The following is an 18,793-nucleotide window of genomic DNA, read 5'->3' on the forward strand; positions in this document are numbered from 1 at the left end:
GCAAGAGCTTATTTCACCCATTTCCTTGTCAAATGACGTTTCCATTGTTTGACACACCCTAAAATATTTAGAAACAGTGTGACACTGTGGAAACATTATGTTGTTGTCGTTTTTTAACATTATGTGTAAATCTGAATGAGCTCATGAGCTCACTGTAAGACTCGCCGTACATTCACGACGCGTTTCCCGAATGACCTTTATTTTTCCTCAGTTGGTTTAGACCCGTCGCTAGCTCGTTTTCAAAGCTACATGATTTCACGCATAAGCTTGCCGCAATAAGTAATATTATGGAATTCGTGTTCAAACAAAGAATAAACTTCCGTAGTGACCAGAATGGCCCGTCAAGTAACGCTTTGGGGAAGCATTTGGGGGGAGCTACCACATATACACGCACGGTACACCTATATGACACATGACACTAAAAAAAAAAACAACTAACTGACTAACTAACTAACTAACTAACAAAAAACATGCAAAGTTAAGTGAAATGAAATGGAAGCAGTCCGTAATTCAAATTAGAATGAATCAGAAACGCCGTGCCGGAGGATGAGACGGGAGAGCTCGACATCGGTCTGAAAGCGGACCTGGTCTCAGCGACGCCTAGCTGATCGGTGATGCCGCGTGGGTTCCAGGTTCAATATACTTCCTATAGCTGTAGACCTAGGCTAGGGCGAAAATGTAACCAATTTGCCTTCTTTGTCCGACAGCCTACAGAGGTCGCAAACTCTGGTCGCCAGGACAGTGTCCGCCTTGTTGACATCCAGAGCGTCTGTGTTTCCTGGGGCAAAGGCAATGATTTTTAATTTCTTTAAAAAGCTCCCACTGTGAGTTAAAATTATATCTACAAGTCTCACTGTTACCATGGCTATGTTTTGTGGATATCATATTGTAATCATTCTCATTCTGAGACTACTCACGATAATCATACTATAATCAGAGCCCACAGTGAAGATTTTCATATTTGTTCTTTCTTCAGCTCAGATCTCACCAGCACTGTAAAATATATCTGCGTTAATGTGACGATCTGAAATTTTGCACCAAAATTACTACAGTTCGCCAAAGACACAATGTCACTCCTTAATATCAATAAATGACTAAATTGACGCAAAGGCCTAAGTTTTTAAGAAACTCAAGAGTGTGATTTTATTATCTACTCTATACTCTGCCGTCCATAAGGCGACACTCGACGATCTTTCCGTAACTTAAAACGTTCCCCATTTATATCAATTCATAGCATGTGTTCTGATTATAACACTAGCTCTTAACAAAGACGTAATAATGCTTAATGAGGACTGATGGTCCTTTGTCATGGTTGGCTTGTTGGCTCGCGTGCTTGTGAGTGTGTTAGCTGTTTTATAAATACACCTTACCTTCTACCACGTCTAAAAAGTGGGTCATCTGTTTTATAAATACCTTCTACCACACCTAGGAAGTGGGTCATCTCAAGCCTGTACGATTCCTCGTATCTTTTTAGCATCTCAGAATGGATGGGGTCGTAGGTCACACTTCCGGCGCAATGGTGTGCGCTCGGTCCCGATCTGACGTTCTTCATCTGGAGCAAGCCTTTGGTTCCCTTCACCTATTCAAAAAGAAATGAATAGAATTAACGAAAAATAAAATCAGGAACAGGGCCCTATTTCCTAAAGCGCCTGTTTGTAAAGTTACGCATGACTTTACGAACGACTGAAATATGGAGTGCCAATGTATGCCCATTTTTTTCTCCCTACGTCTTATATAACAAAGTGCGACTGTATTTCAATATTTCATCTAGGCCTACATTGGGGCAAAAGCACACTTTAAGTCTTGGGTAACTTTACAAACAGCTTTATGAAACAAGGTCCTGGTCCTTTTTAGGAGCTGCAGAACTCCGTTCTATTCAATCAATTCATGTTATCCTACCTTTAAAGGTAGCAGCCATAGTACGAAAGCTTAAAGGGATAGTACAGTATTGGTGGAGATGAGAATTGGGCTTTTAACTTTTTGCGAGATACCAAGAAAACACTTATGATATAGTACAGAGCATACCATTTTAATAGGAATTCAAAGTTTATTTGATGAAAATCGGGTGTAGAATGAATGAAACATCCAAAAACAAAGTAAAACAAAGCTATCGTAATAAAGTGTGGGTCCCACACTTCATTAGAATCGCTCTTTTTTGGATATCTCAGCCATTTCAAAACCAATTTTCATCAAATAAACGTTGAATTCCTCATAGAATTACATGCTCTTTCATATTTCATAAGAGGTTTCTCATTATCTCACCAAAAATTGTTAGAAACCTGAAATTAGGTCTCAACGAAAACTGTACGATCCCTTTAAAGCGTTTAAGAATTGCGTGCGAGATGTTGACATTGTGGTATCGGACGAGTGCGTATCAGAAGTTAAGCTAAAACCAGCGCCAAATCGAGCAGCAAGAAATGACAGCATTTCTTTTTTGTCGTCTGGTCTGAATGTGTCCTATTATTTCAGCTGACCACCAATACGCCACAGACACGTACAATCACTGACATAGGCTGCTTGATTTGAGGTTCTTGATCATGAATTAGGCCCTACATGGTGAGCACCTTTAACAATAATGACCAGTCGTTATAGGAACGAGTGTACATGTATATTTTTTCATGCTGGGGTTCAAACATTACAATTATACCTAATAAGCATTAACCCAATAAATAGTCCTATTTTTTTTTTTCATTTCCTATAAGACCGTCTAATCTCGTATACAGAATTCATAGGCATCCCTTCATACTGAAACCGTATTATAAAAACTCTTCATCTAACACGAAACGAACGTTATCCGTCGTCGATGAGACGTTGCAACGATGATTCAAATCAGACAAAGACAAACAGATGGTATAGAAGAATAAACAGAAATAATCTTCATACATAACACCTACAGATAGACTTACATAGTATATACATAACAACATACACACACAAACACAGAGAGAAAGAAAGAAAGAAAGAAAGAAAGGAAGGAAGGAAGGAAGGAAGAAAGGAAGGAAGGAAAAGGAGAGACGGAAAAGTAGACGAGTAACATCAAGTTTCGCCTCCTCATCGATACCTCCAATCGCTGGTCGAATCCGTAGATGGCCTCGCGACTCTTCTGGATGGTGGCCAGGACGCCACTGGGAAACTTCAGCACGATGATGGCTTCGTCGACGTCGTTGATGTCCGCTATCCGAGGGTCGGTGGCGAGACCCTGAGCGAAGACGGTTTCCGGCGCCTCTCCGACAATCCAACATACGATATCCACTTCGTGAATGCCACTATCTAAGTATATGCCACCTGCAAGAAAAGAGTATCCAAAAAGGGCCAGTTAGTCTCGTGGCTCTAGCTGATGGTTTCAAGATTGGGAGGCAGGCCTAAATCAGTGTACACCTGTAGTTTGACGGAGAGTTTGGTGTCGGAATAACACGTGACAATAGTCTTGCTGGCTCAATCTGGTCATGCGCATAGAACGGAGGAACACCCCTGTTCAGTTTTCTTCCGTCTCCTATTTGTCCGGTTTATTCGTCTTCCCGTCATGCTTTAGAGACTATGTTCCACCATAATTATGTACTGGATGTCTTTGATACTTAAAACATGAAATGGTAATGCTTGGCGACGTAGTAAAAAATTACCGCATTACATATTGACACTCTGTACACACTCCATAATGATATCTGCACTGTAGAGGAGATCGATACAACTATTGGATGAACAACCCCCCATCACGAACGGATTTTACGGTCTTATGCCGAAATGCGAGGTTAGTCAGTAACCCATGTTTAAGAGCAGACAATGACGTGACAAGACTCGCAGCTTTCTTCATGACTTTAAATGAACCCCTGTAGTGCCGATTGACACGGAAACTCCACAGCGATATATACACTGTCCAAAGTGCCGAGGCACTGAATGCGTTAAAAAAAGTTACACTTTGGTGACCGCTCGAACTTCTGAAAAGCATACACTTTGAATGACCAGACGAGAACACTATCAACACCAAAAGCTGCTCCGAACGGAGTCAAACAGGGGATTTGAAATTCGAGAGTTATTGTTTGTTTGTTTGTTTGTTTGTTTTGCTGTTATTTTTTACTAGACCATTAAAGCTCCTCTGAGCGTTCCTTGAAGAAGGAAGAGGAGAGGGAGGAGGAGGAAGAGGAGGAGGGGTAGATTGGGAAGAGAAGGTGTAAGAGGGGAAGAATGCGAATGAGCGCAGGAGCGGTAGAAGAGGAATAGCGGAAGGAGGAGGTGATTATGGGAAGAGAGGGTAAAGGTAAAATTGAAAGATGTGGAGGGGATGACACAAGGGGAAAAGTATGAATTTCGACCCACCGCCTTTAAACTCACCTGAAATCTTGAGGTAGTCGATTGACGGGAACTGGAGATCGTTGGCCACGAAGTGAATGCGGCGCACCACGCCAACGCTGCCGGCCACCACTTGATCCCTCACTGCACGAATATGGGGATCAAAACGCCTGACGAACACACTCACAAATTATCTCGATGCCAAACGCACAACACTAAATCTGAATTGGAATTGCTTGAATGTGATCGCGCATTAATGATTAATTGATTATGATGATAATAACGATGCAATACAATGGAATACAATGTCAATCAGCACCAGACGAAAGAAGATATTGAACCAATGAATACTCATATCATTTTCATCATCACACTTGTTGTTATTATCATCACTACTAGTAAACTTCATACTCTCCCTTGTAATTTTTGTCATCTTCTATATAGGTCTATCCCGCATTCGTGAAAACACAAAACGACTCGACCAGCTTATATTGCACACTCGGGAAACTACAAATGGAGAAGGATGCATGAGTGGAGAGAATGAATTGCTTAAAGGGATGGGTACAGTATTGGTGGAGATGAGAATTAGGCTTTTTACTTTTTGCGAGATATCAATGAAACACTTATGAAATAGTACAGAGCATACCATTTTATGAGGAATTCAAAGTTTATTTGATGAAAATCGGGTTTGGAATGACTGAAACATCCAAAAACAAGGCAAAAACAAAGCGATCGTAATAAAGTGTGGGTCCCACACTTATTAGAATTGCTCTGTTTTGGATATCTCAGCCATTTCAAAACCATTTTTCATCAAATAAATGCTGAATTCCTCATGGAATTACATGCTCTTTCATATTTCATAAGAGGTTTCTCATTATCTCACCAAAAAATGTTAGAAACCTGAAATTAGGTCTCCACCAAAACTATATAATCCCTTTAAACAGTGATCATCATGGCGTCTGTTACCCCTTCGTCATGTTTGTTCGTTTGTTTGTTATATTTCTTCCCACTGGGATGTTTATTATTCTACATCAAACATATATCTATCTAAAACGCATAATACATCATAATATTTCAAACAAAGCACTTTGAAAAACAGCAATGAAATATCGTGACTCAGATCATTATACTTCTATTATCATACATATCAAGAGAACTCGACACCATTTCTTTGCAGTAAATGTTTCCTTGTTATGATATTCCCTTATGCTATCTTTACACAAATTAAAACAAAGTATTATTTTCATTTTACAAGCATAAAAATCTCACAAGCATAGTAATATAATTCAATGCCGAATCGTTAATACCCCAAAACCAAATAATTCATTTTCCGTCGCATATGTTATTTCTAAATCAGCATGATCAGCACTATAACACTAATCCATTCTCTTTTACTTCAACCCATAATCTATCAACATACTGGCACTCACTCAAAAGAAGTATTTAAGTTTCATTAAGTTGTTAAAGTTTATATCATTTTACTTTCAAACGCACTTTGCTGATGAACTAATTAAGGCCACAAACCACCTGTCAAATTAACGCGATTAATGCAGTATGCACTTCATATTTCTATTTTCACATTGTCAATTAGAAAATGGTTAAATTAGAGTGACGATGTTATGGCTTCACAATTCTCCTTTTGGTCAGTGCGCATAAATACCTCACTCTCCTATTTCGAAGGCATGGTTTTCTAACCTTTTCACAAATCCACAAACGTTTGAAGCGAAGGCTAGGGGTCATCCCACTAGACCGACACCCACGAGTCATACAGCCCACGAGTTCGACATTGAAAACAGGTCCATGAGTCATACAGCTCACGAGTCATACAGCCCATGAGTTCGACACTAGGCAAATAAAGCCCATGAGTTCGACACTAGGTGAAAACAGCCCACGTCGAGTTCAACAGATACAACACGGGGCTTAATGTGTCGGCCTCGTGGGTCTTGTTAGCTTAGTATCGAACAAATGGGCTTTATGACTCGTGAGCTGTATAACTCATGGGCTGTATGACTTGTGAGCTGTATGACTTGTGGGCTGTATGACTCGTGGGTGTCGGTCTCGTGACGTGCACCCGAAGGATACCACATTTTTGTTATAATTGAAACTACAGGAGATTCGTGAGGAAAACTATGGAAAAGTGCGTGATGATGAAAAAAAATAAATTCGTGAAACGGAAAATTCCATGGTTGATTTCATTCTGATTTGAGCAGGATTACTCTTGCGTGCGTTGTCTGACTTTATTGTATTGAAGTCTTTACGCCCCCTCAAACGCTCTATTGTGAATTGCAGAAAGGAGATGAACAAATTAAACAAACACATTTTAAAGACCACAGAAACAGTCTGGATAGTTCGCAAGTTTTATATAATGGCATGAGGTTACTATGCTAGAAACTATCGTGGCTTCGATCACGAGGTCAAAGCATGATCATAATTCATAATCTGCCCTCCTCTTATTTCTTCTTCTCTGTACAATCTTGCTTACATGATGTCATCTCTTGTTTTTAACGCTTATTTTTACCTTATCCTTCTACCTCCTGCTGTTAACTCTTATCTATACTTTATCCGTTACCTTCCTTAACTCTTAACTTTACCTTACCATTCCTCTCCTATTTGTAACCCTTATCTTTACCTTTCCATTTACCTCCTGTTTTAACTCTTGTCTTTCCCTTGCCATTTACCTCGTTTTTAATTCTTATATTTTCCTCACCCTTTTCTTCCGTTTTAATCTCCTATCACACCTTATTTTCTATTTCTTGCTTTTAACTCTTATCTTTACCTTATCCTTATTTCCCATATATTTCTATTACCTTTTACCTTACTCTTTTCTCCTGATTTGAACTCCTATCTTTACCTTACCCTTTGTCTCCTGTTTTTAAGTCTTATCTTTACCTTACCCTTTACCACATGTTATCTCTTATCCTTACCTTAACCTTTACCACCTAAACTTATCTTTTCCTTACCCTTTCTCTCCTATTCCATTACAATCTCTTGTTAACTATTATCTTTACCCTTCCCTTTTACTCGTTTTTAATTCTTGTCTTTTCTCTATCCTTTACATCCTGTTAACTCTTTTATTTACCTTTTCCTTTACCACCTAAACTTATCTTTTCCTTACCCTTTCTCTCCTATTCTAACACTTATCTTTACGTTACTATACAATCTCTTAACTATTATCTTTACCTTCCCTTTACCTCCTGTTTTTAATTCTTGTCTTTTCTCTATCCTTTACATCCTGTTGTTAACTCTTTTATTTACCTTATCCTTTACCACCTAAACTTATCTTTACCTTACCCTTTCTCTCCTATTCTAACTCTTATCTTTACGTTACCATTACAATCTCTTGTTAACTATTATCTCTACCCTTCCCTTTACCTCCTGTTTTTAATTCTTGTCTTTTCTCTATCCTTTACATCCTGTTAACTCTTTTATTTACCTTATCCTTTACCACCCAAACATATCTTTTCCTTACCCTTTCTCTCCTATTCTAACTCTTATCTTTACGTTACCATTACAATCTCTCGTTAACTATTATCTTTACCCTTCCCTTTACCTCCTGTTTTTAATTCTTGTCTCTTTCCCTATCCTTTACATCCATGTTGATAATTCTTTACCTCACCCTTTATCTTTACCTCATCCTTTATCACCGTTTATCTCTTGTTTCCTTACCTTTAACCTTTATCTTATGTGTTTGATCCTTATCCTTACCCTATCCTTTACCACCTAGCTGTTGTTATCTATTATCTTTACTTTATCCTTTATCTCCTATATTAACTCTAGTATCCTTACCTTACCCTTTATTTCCTGTTGTAACCCTTATCTTATTTGTACCTTACCCTTGATCTCCTGTTATAACTCTTACCTTATCCTTTCTCCGCCGTTTTGAATCCTATACTTATCGTTTATTTCTTGTTTTTAACCCTTATCTTTACTTTACCCTTATCTCCTGTTTGTAACTAAGTTCTATCTTTACATTACCCTTTATCCGGCACTATCATAATTATATTTTTCTCATGCCTATATAGCTCTTATATTGGCCAAGTTTACAACCATTACTGTCCGGGGAAGACTACGGCCGTAATGGCAATGTTCTGATTTGTTTGTACATGTACTATCAAAACGTTTAAAGAGCGATACTATCCCTCTCTGGTTTCGAACATGAAACTTTCATATTTGACTTCTATGTATACTGTACTTTTGTAAATGAAAATGAAAGTTATATTGATAAAGATAATGTAAATGATTCTTCTCCCTCTCTTTTTTTGGTGTTGTCAAGTTGTTCCTAAAAACCAGAACTATACAAACCGATTCCATGTATTGATATGCTCTGATGTGTACGTATAATGGAATACAAATTGTGGACTGGAATGCTAGTGAAATACCGTCCTGTAATCTAGTTACTATTGGTTCTAAGAGAACTGAATTTTTGTATACATATATTTGAACAGACTAGCAAACCGGTCCATTGCGAAAGCATCCACCATTAAGAAAGAAAGAAAGAAAGAAAGAAAGTGCTCACTGACCTGTTAAAGGCACAAAATAGGGGTAGTCCACATTCCTCGGCCAGCGTGTATAAAGCCTTGACTCCATTTAGCGTCATAGAGAGCGGCTTCTCACAGAACACAGCCTTCCCTATACACGTATTGCATACATAAATATGCGAGAGAAATCACTTATGCGCGAAGACTCCGACAACGATTACTATTAAATAATATTTCGGCACACCGCAGGCATCATATACGCATCCCCTCACAGTGAACTCAGTTCCCAGAAAACTCAATTCGGCTTTAACATGCTTCACGACTTTGATTACACGCCGTATACCCGGCAGTAGTTTTCCATTTGCATTCACTAAAGCTGTTACTGTCTCTTTACACAAGCCTAACAAACACTTACAATTAATTTGATTTGTGAACATAATTCTAGACAGCACCCCGTGCGTACCTGTCTATAGAGTTTATTGTTCTTGTTTGTTCTTTTTTAATGATAAAAAGCACTAACAGTATTTTCGCCATCACCGACCCTACTCTAAAGGTTGTGTGTACTTTTTTTCATTCACTCTATATAAATTCCCTACCCATGGGGATGATTGCTGCTAAACTTTATCACTGACAGAATAATTATGCATATAATTATACAATCTAGATATCTTGAATAGCCAATGTAGCGAATAGTATATAAATATGATGTAAGACGACTTCTAGATCAGTTATTCTATAAAAACTGCCAGGAAAAGAGAGGGGCGGTTGTGAAATTCACCGAGTTGTTAAAAGTTCTGCTCTTGATATCACAGTGAGCACGCACCATAGGAGACAATTCTATATACCAAGGGAAATTCAAGTAACTTTGAGATTCTTGGGTCATTGGTATACAAATTGAACAACATTGTACCCCTGCCCTTACCACTGCTTGCGATCATATTGCATGGTTAAAATCTGATCTTGCATTTTACCAGACAAACTGGCAAATGCTAAACTATCAATTTTACATTATTATCACCATTTCCAAATGCATTAGTTATTTTATATTTCCAACAACAGCCACTTTTCTTCCACTTTTACCAGCACCTACTACACTAGTACCAAACTAAATATAAGTCATCTTATGATTCACTACTAGTATAGCCTACTATACACCCTTGGAGTACTACGACTACTACAGTACTACCACTACTACTACTACTACTGCTACTACTGCTACTACTACTACTACTACTACTATTACTACTATTACTACTACTGCTACTACTACTACTACTACTGCTACTACTACAACTACTACTATTACTACTACTACTACTACTACTATATAATTTCTCCTATATAATACTGATACCACTTCCACTTCTAATACTACTACTACTACTACTTACTGTTACTACTACTGTTGCTATAATACTGCTACTTTTCGAGTGTCGTTGCTGCTTCATTATAAGACCACAAAGCAGAAATAATACTGCCAGTTCTATTACTAAACCACATCACAACTACTACTATTACTACTACTATTACTATAATAATGCTACTTTTCGAGTATCGTTGCTGCTTCGACCATATAGCAGAAATAATACTACCAGTACTATATTACTAAACCACACCAGAACTTCTCTACAAGTAATATAGTATACTTGCGCTGCACTGAAAATTGTTTCACTGTTATACTGCAATTATATTTTACCTTAATTACTATAAAATCATACTGCCACTACCTTTTTAATAGTATCGCAACAACTGCCCCTTTAAGTACATGTACTTCCTTTACGTCAGTTTCTACAGTCCAACAAGGACATGCGCACAAAATGATCCTGTTGAAGTGACTAAAGAAAAAAGAGAGAAGAACAAAAAATATTTGTATATACTAACCTTTTATACTGATTGTGAATATTGTATATCAGTGCTGCCTATACACAGCAATGACTTTATACTTCTCCGTGTATATCCTTTCTTCATTGATTAGATAAGTTAAGCCTTCACAGACCCACTCTTAATTGCACAAAAAAAAAAAAAAAGCAATGAGGAGAAGGAGGAGATGAAGGTAAATTGGATTTAGCTTTTACCTTACCTGTTATACTTACAATTGCATCATGAAATAGGTCTATAGTGAAAGTAAACTTAAAGCAGGTTATTTGCTGCGTGACATCATTTCACACCTTTTCTTCTTTGAATTATTTCTATTTTGTAATAAACAAGGAAGAGGAGAATGAAGAAAGAAAAATCCTTTTATTTGTTAAAATGACTGAAACCTGTGTTAAAGCTGACTTCAAAGTTTAATACATTTTGTTTTTGTATGTGTGTGAAAATTCTCCAAGCATAATACGCATAATATGAAGTTTTTTTTTTCTTTTTCCCTTTTCATTTCCATTTTCTAGTCAAGACAAAGTAATACATACAGTACGCATTTATTCATAATATCTATGCCACAATGTATGTCCATGTTGACATCAAGTTCTTTATTTTTCGTGTGGAATGCTGATTCTCATGTATGACCTTCAGATCAAACCCAGTATTGAAAAAAAATAATCAGATGATAAGGAAGAAAGGGAATAGGAAAACGATCTACATAAACCCCATTTGTTTGTTTGTGTAATGGATAAAGTTGATCACAAATTAAGATATATATGTATTTGTTGTACGAGCCCCCCTTTTCCAGTACCAACCAGGTTTAAATACATGTTTGTATTTGTAATAGTTTCTCGGTAATCAGAATTATCATTTTATGTTTTGTTTTTGGTAACAGTTCCGGGGAAAGTTAACTCATATAATCATTTTTATATATAATTATACTTAACAAAGATAAAATGTTTGTTAGTATAATGTAATACGATAAGATTGATTTAAAGCTCTGCTACACGAAGCTGTCTCAGTAATTTGTCTTATGTTGTGTTTGTTACTTGTACACCGCCGGAAAATATGCATCCGTTTAACACTAAAGAAGTAATGTTTGACAAAATTTGTTATATTTCTGGAATGTTGTTATTATGAACTTTGCGGTAGCTGGAGGGGGGGGGGGGGGAGGGAGGGACACGGATCACCTGTTTTGGGACACCGTCGCCCAGCAACCTTCGTTGCTGTACTACTTGGGCTTGTTTATAGGTGCTGTTTATACTCATGGATAGTTATGGACAATTTATTGCATCATATCAGGTGATGTTGGCCCCCTTGACTGCCGTTGGTTGTCTTAATGTATTAGTTATTTAAAATTCAAAGCCATAACATATTTAAAATAACTGGAGATTGGGAGGCGTTGGGAGGCGTGTTGTCAGAACGTTATTTTTATGCAAGAGTGTAATGACGTAATAATTGTGCAAACATTTTTCCCAGGCGTGACAACACGCCTTAATTTTTTCATCTATTCTCGGCTTTGCTTTTGCCTTCTTATGCACACACACACACCTGTAGACACATGTATACCCACGAATGTTATAGGTTAATTGCATAGCCGTTTTGTTCAGTTCGTCAAGATTTGTTGTCTAGATTCTCTTTTCATTCCCCCTCTCACTCACTTTTTTCTTCTCTCTCTCCTCTCTCTCTCTCCCTCCCTCCCTCGCTCTTTTATCTAGGGTACTCACTCACTGAGACAGATTGGGCTATTATTTTATGTATTTACACGTTGTGTACTCGTATTTTTGGGCAATTTTGTTTGTATTTGCATATCAGTTTGATGAAAATTTTAACAATAACAATGGAATTGCATTTTTGTGTGTATGTGTTTTTGCATTACTTTGATATAATTGTTCGTACTGATTATAAATCCCAATGGTATAAGAATTAGTTATTTTGGATAGGCGATCCGACTACCAAAAAAAAAAAGCACCCCACAACAATAACTGGTTCCTTATTTTGTCATTAAGTGGTCGAGAAGTTTAATATGCTCGTGGACGCTGCCTAGTACGTGTAGCACACGTCTTTGTTTGTTAAATAAGTTCATGTTAGGTATTGTATACGAGCCCATGGCCTTGTGTACCATCCGCAACGATGTTGATTCTGTGTCATCTGTGTTCATGTTCGTTTCCTTGTTTTGTCTGTGTTTCATGTTTCTCTGTACGCATTTCGGTTTCCTTTCTTCTTTTAGGTCTGCATACCCCCACGTAGCTGCTGAGTTAGGACCAGGCGGGAGGCCAGTTATTAATTCCCGAATGTTTTATGTTCTAACCCATGGCTGACACAATAAATTTTGCTTTTAATTCCTTGAATAATAATGAATTTTATAACACAGTAAGGCACCAGTTTATATGAAGATTACATATCCGATAAATACAATACCTCAGCACAAGAATTTGAATATAACTTTGACTCAAATGATCCAGTCCAGAGTCCATCGTGTGTTTATTTGACCGAAAATCAGTATAAAAATCGGATCACGAATACAGTTGATGAAACATTTTTGTTAGCTCACTTTAACATACGCAGTATCAATAAAATTTTTGATAAGTTGCGCTTACTCTTAGAAAACCCAGATCATAAATCTTGCTCCATCATAGGGCTAACAGAAACATGGTTGAACTCTAATATCAGTCATTTATTTTCTTTATCCGGATTCGAATTTGTATTTAGAAATAGAAATGAGAGAGTTGGTGGAGGAGTTGGTTTGTACATCTCGAAAAAATTTAAATATATTATACATGAGGAGATTAGTGTTATGAGCGATGTACTCGAATCCCTTTTTATTGAATTGATAAATCCACATGGAAAAAACATTATGATTGGTGTAATTTACAGGCCCCCTCGGTCGAATTTGAATGATTTTTTGACAGTTTTGCAGGATTTAGTACAAAATCCCATGATATCTATTAAAGATACATTTCTGATGGGCGATTTTAATATCGATCTCATGAAATGTAACTCCCAAAACAGCTCAAAAGAATTTATAGAAACATTAATGTCTGCTTCGTTTTTACCATTAATTTCCAAGCCTACCCGTGTCACCAGCCAATCGGCTACCCTCATAGACAACATTTTTTGTAATGTTCTTCCACTTCCTGAGTCTGGTATCGTCCTCTCAGACATCACTGACCATTTTCCTATATTTGCTCAGGTTCCAATTAAACTGAATAAACAAAATAATTATTATAAGCGTCGTAAGATTACTGCAGATAATCTTACAAGTCTCCAAAACAATTTAAAAGAACTCGATTGGTCTTCTGTATACAACACTACCGATGTCAATTTGTCTTATGATTATTTCATATCTACTCTTACCTCCGAAATCGATAACCATATTCCCCTGCGTAACATAAAAAATAGATATAAGCAAATTCCAAGACTCCCGTGGATAACCCAGTCTATATTACGATCTATAAATAGGAAAAATAATTTGTTTTATAAATATAGATGTAATCCCACTGAAAAAAATAAGAAAAAATATGTTTCATACAAAAACACACTCACCAAATTATTGCGTACGCAGAAGAAATTTTTTTATGTTAATCAGATAAGCAAATATAAAAATGACATTAAAAACACATGGAAAACATTAAAGAATGCTATGAATACACCTAACAATTCATCTAATATTTTTGAAGTTCGGTGGGGCAATGCCTCCAGCAACACTCCCGCTGGCATGGCTGAAATTTTTAATGACTTCTTTTCTTCAATTGGAAAAAATCTTTCTCAAAATATTCCTCTTTCTAGTAAATCTTTTAGTGATTTTTTAGATACACCTAACTCCAAAACTATATTTTTTGACCCAACATATAAAGAAGAAATAATAAAGATTGTTGCCAATTTGAAAGAAGGTAAAAGTCCTGGCCACGACGGAATTGACAACTATTTGATAAAAAACATAATTCCTCAAATAGTGGATCCCTTAGTACATATTATCAACTCATCGCTTGCAACTGGCCATGTGCCAAATAGCATGAAAATTGCGAAAGTAATTCCTATTTATAAGAAAGGGGAGAAGGATGATGTCAATAACTATAGACCCATATCTTTATTATCTTCTATTTCTAAGATTCTTGAAAGAATAGTCTACATCAGGACAGTACGTTTTCTTAAAACCTGCGACATATTTTCAAACTTTCAATTTGGATTCAGGGAAAATCACAGCACAACACACGCACTACTTGCCCTCATCGACAAAGTCACACACGCACTCGACACACTTTCACACACAATAGGTATCTTCTTGGACTTCTCCAAGGCCTTTGACACGATTAACCACGGAATACTTCTCGCCAAACTGTCTCATTATGGAATACGTGGAAAGGCCTTGGAGTGGTTCACGAGTTACCTATCAGAAAGATCCCAATTTGTACATGTCAACGGCTTTGACTCTCAAAGTAAAACAATTGCATGTGGTGTTCCACAAGGGAGTTTATTAGGCCCATTGTTATTCATTATTTATATTAATGATTTTCATAGATCCTCGGAGAAACTATCATTCATATTATTCGCGGATGACTCTAATCTTTTTTTTTTCCCACCCTGACCCAAATATCTTAATAAGAACAGTCAATGAAGAATTGATAAAGGTCATACAATGGATATACGCAAACAAATTGTCATTAAATATTCAAAAAACAAAAGTTATGCTTTTTAGTAATTCTTTAGATAGCCTCCCAGGCAATATAACATTTGATACTACTCCTTTAGAAGAAGTTTCTTTTTATAAATTTCTTGGTGTTTGCGTTGATAACAAGCTTTCATGGAGGAATCATATTGATAACATATGTAAAATTATTTCACGTAACATTGGCGTAATGGATTAAAATATCATCTTCCTTCATCTGCATTATTAACTCTTTATTCTAGTTTGATACTCCCTTATTTAAACTACGGGATTCTTGCTTGGGGTAATACATATCAGATGTTACTTGATAAACTTCTTTTATTGCAAAAGAAAGCGCTTAGAATTGTTTTTAATTTACATACCCGAGAACATACAGATGCTTTGTTTTCTGACCATAAAATATTAAAAGTAAATGATTTGTATGTGTTTCAACTTGGTCAGTTTATGTTTAATTACAACAGTACCTTTTTACCTAAAATATTCCACGATTTATTTCATCGAAACAGTCATGTTCATAACTATTCCACGCGACGATCCGACGAATTCCATCTTCCGTTAATGAGAACCGCACATGCCCAAAATACATTTCTTTATACCGGACCCAGACTTTGGAATAATTTCGATAATAGTTTAAAAGATTCCCCCAAATTTGTCACATTTAAATATAAACTCAGAAAACATTTACTTTCTACTTATAATCTTAGATAATTTAAATTGCTATAATTTATGCTTGAGCTTTCACCTGTCCTGATGTCGCAGCACTTGGCGTGTTCTGTGTGCAGACCTCTCTTCTTTCTTCTCTCCTTTTCCTTTCCTGTCTATTGTTCTTCGTAGACTTGTATTGTTACCGTCTTCTCTCCTCTCGGTACTGTCTCGCGTCCAACAGTGTATATGCGTGTGGGTAATTGAATGTGTGTACGAATGTATTGTCCTTGTCATATTTTCCCGGTACACGTGGTTCAATGAACAGTGTCCGGGCACTATAGCATTGGTATTCTATATTTTTTTCCCGACCTGTGTATCTCAAAATAACTACATGTATATTGTTATAGAATAGTATATCATTCACTCATTATTTATCTAGCGATCCACGTCCGACAAGCTTTGCTTTTTAGTGGATCACTATTTTCCATGATCAAATTTATTTTCCGCTCGCCCACGTAGTATTTGTACAGTGTTCCTCTTTATTATTGTACATATATGTTGTTCTATAATTTGTCTCGTATATTACATGAATCTTTTGCAAGCGTTTGAACAATATCATTTAATGACATGTATACATTGTAGTATGTTTTTGATTTTCGTTGATTGGAAATAAACTATGATTGACTAAACTATAGCTCTTTGATAGAGGTCAACAACATCTTCGGTCAAGGATAATTCAACCAAGAAGGAAGAGACTTGTTTTGAGCGAGATGTTGTGGAGTTTATACCGCCACCCCCCCCCCCCATATAAAAGAAGAATTGAAAACCAAATAAAGAAATGAAACACCCCCTAAAAAAAAAAAAAAATCGGATAAATTCATAGCAGAATTTTCATAATCCGTGGAATGTAGCCTAAGAAGCTCAGCTTACATGATATCATTTTGGACGACGATATGAATTCCCTTTTCATATATTCCCTGCTACTGGCTTCTAAAAAGAATCGATAAGTCTCATTGGCTGTTTTGTTTGTTTGTTTTGAATGAGCCAGTTTCGGGGGGGGGGGGGGGGGACTGCAATAAAGTTTACAGGCATTGACCTACCGAGGTTCGTCTATCAAAGACAAGTGCGTATACAGTTCAGTGCTTATTTGTTGTCAAGAGGACCCGTATTGAAAGTAACCTTTGCCTTTCTCAATGGCGCCAGTTAAAAAGAGGATATTATCATTTACTGCAGCACGGGAAGCGCGTCTGCACTTCTTTTCTTCCCTTTGACCTCACAAAACACTGCATTTATAATATTCTTTTTATTATGACCCCCTCTCTCACTCCATCCCCCCCCTTCTCTCCCCACCCCCTCAGTCTCCCTCGTTAGTTCTCTTACCTGCCTTCAGCCCGTCTAACACAATCTGGTCGTGAGTGAAAGTCGGAGTGCACACAATAATAGCCCGAGTCCTGAAAATATATATATATATATATCAATAATGTCACAATAGAGGAATGCATTAAATGTCAATTGCCTTGATTTTAATTCACAATCCGAATTTTCGGGGGCCTCCCCCCTTCGTCAGGGATGACAGTGCAAATGAATTTCCACAGTGATACAGCGAGGTGTTAATATCCTACTGGCGTGCGCAATCTCATGATAATAATACTTATTTTATTCGTCATTCATGCCCACATCAAAGATCCGGACCTGTCAAAGATGTATAGCGTCCCGATCAGTTAGACAAACTCTTTCTTTTCTCATCCTCCAACATCTGTCTGTCTGTGTATGCCTGTCTGTCTGTCTGTCCGTCTGTCTGTCTGTCCGTCTTTCTCCTTTTTCTCTCTGATAGAATAGTCGTCCATCCATGCTTTTAAATGAATGTTTTATGTTTATGTTGCTATATCCCTCCCCTCTATCTCTCATCGATTCATGTACATCTTTTATTAATGATGAATATCTTACTTTATATGTTTCTATTTTTCCTCTCTATCTCTCTTCACTACATGTCCATTACTTTCGCCTTTGTGGACTTCCATGTCCTATGTAGAGGTAAGTCTCTATTTGGAGATACTTTTTTTTATAATATGTTGCTAATCCAAGGACTGCAGAGAGGAACTAACTTTTTTCGGTAAAAGTGGCATACACTATTTTCTTTGTCCTATTGTGTTTCTTTGAAAAGAAGAAGCGGCTTTTGCAAAACATGATGCACTATACATTATATATATATATATATATATATATATATATATATATATATATATATATATATATATATATATTTCTATATATATATAGTAATCAAATATATCACTCATCAGGTGCCCATGCATGGTCGTACGCCTAGCGCATAAACTTCCCCCAACAAACCACTGTATTCATGGATGCCTCCTTTTTTTATTCAGATTATGTACCTTTCGTCTTTCCACACTTTATCCGCGTTGTCGACGGCGATGAGCTCCGCGTTCGCCAACCCGGTCGTTCGCGCCATCACCTTCTTACCGAAGTCGACGTCGGCCTCGACAATCCATCTCAAGTCCACTCGGGGGTCGGCGACGAGGTTCTTGATGTGGACTTGGGCTATCCTGCCGAGTCCGAAGAGGGCGACTCCTACACCTTTATTATTCATCCTTGTCGCTAAATACAGACCTACCTTGTGAGTAATAACAAAGACCTCGAAGACATGAATACAGAAATAGGAGCCAACACAACATGGTTAATAATCTTAACTTTTATTGGTTGCAACATCTTTTTGTTTGTTTGTTTTTTCCTTCTGATTTTTATGAAACTGGGGTCAAATGTGTTGATTGTCCATGTGTTTGTTTGTTGTTGTTTTTTTGTTCTCGGTTTTTTTTTTTGTTTTTTTTTTTGC

The 18,793-nt window shown here is 37.0% G+C and overlaps 1 protein-coding gene across 1 annotated transcript; it reads right to left on the bottom strand.

Annotated features, from left to right (window-relative positions):
• Positions 1-665: 665 nt before the first annotated feature.
• LOC139744004 (uncharacterized oxidoreductase YrbE-like) lies at positions 666-18,550 on the bottom strand. Its single transcript, XM_071654471.1, has 7 exons — positions 18,353-18,550; positions 17,320-17,344; positions 8,808-8,916; positions 4,330-4,457; positions 3,062-3,285; positions 1,414-1,579; positions 666-778 (listed from the first exon to the last, which is right to left on the bottom strand). The coding sequence occupies exons 1-7, from the start codon at positions 18,548-18,550 to the stop codon at positions 666-668; spliced, it is 963 nt and encodes a 320-aa protein (XP_071510572.1).
• Between the last annotated feature and the right edge of the window lie 243 nt (positions 18,551-18,793).

This window comes from Diadema antillarum, unplaced genomic scaffold (genome assembly GCF_040938485.1).
Source record: "Diadema antillarum isolate AM-2024a unplaced genomic scaffold, OU_Dant_1.0 seq00001128_RagTag, whole genome shotgun sequence".
Taxonomy (NCBI): Eukaryota; Metazoa; Echinodermata; class Echinoidea; order Diadematoida; family Diadematidae; genus Diadema; species Diadema antillarum.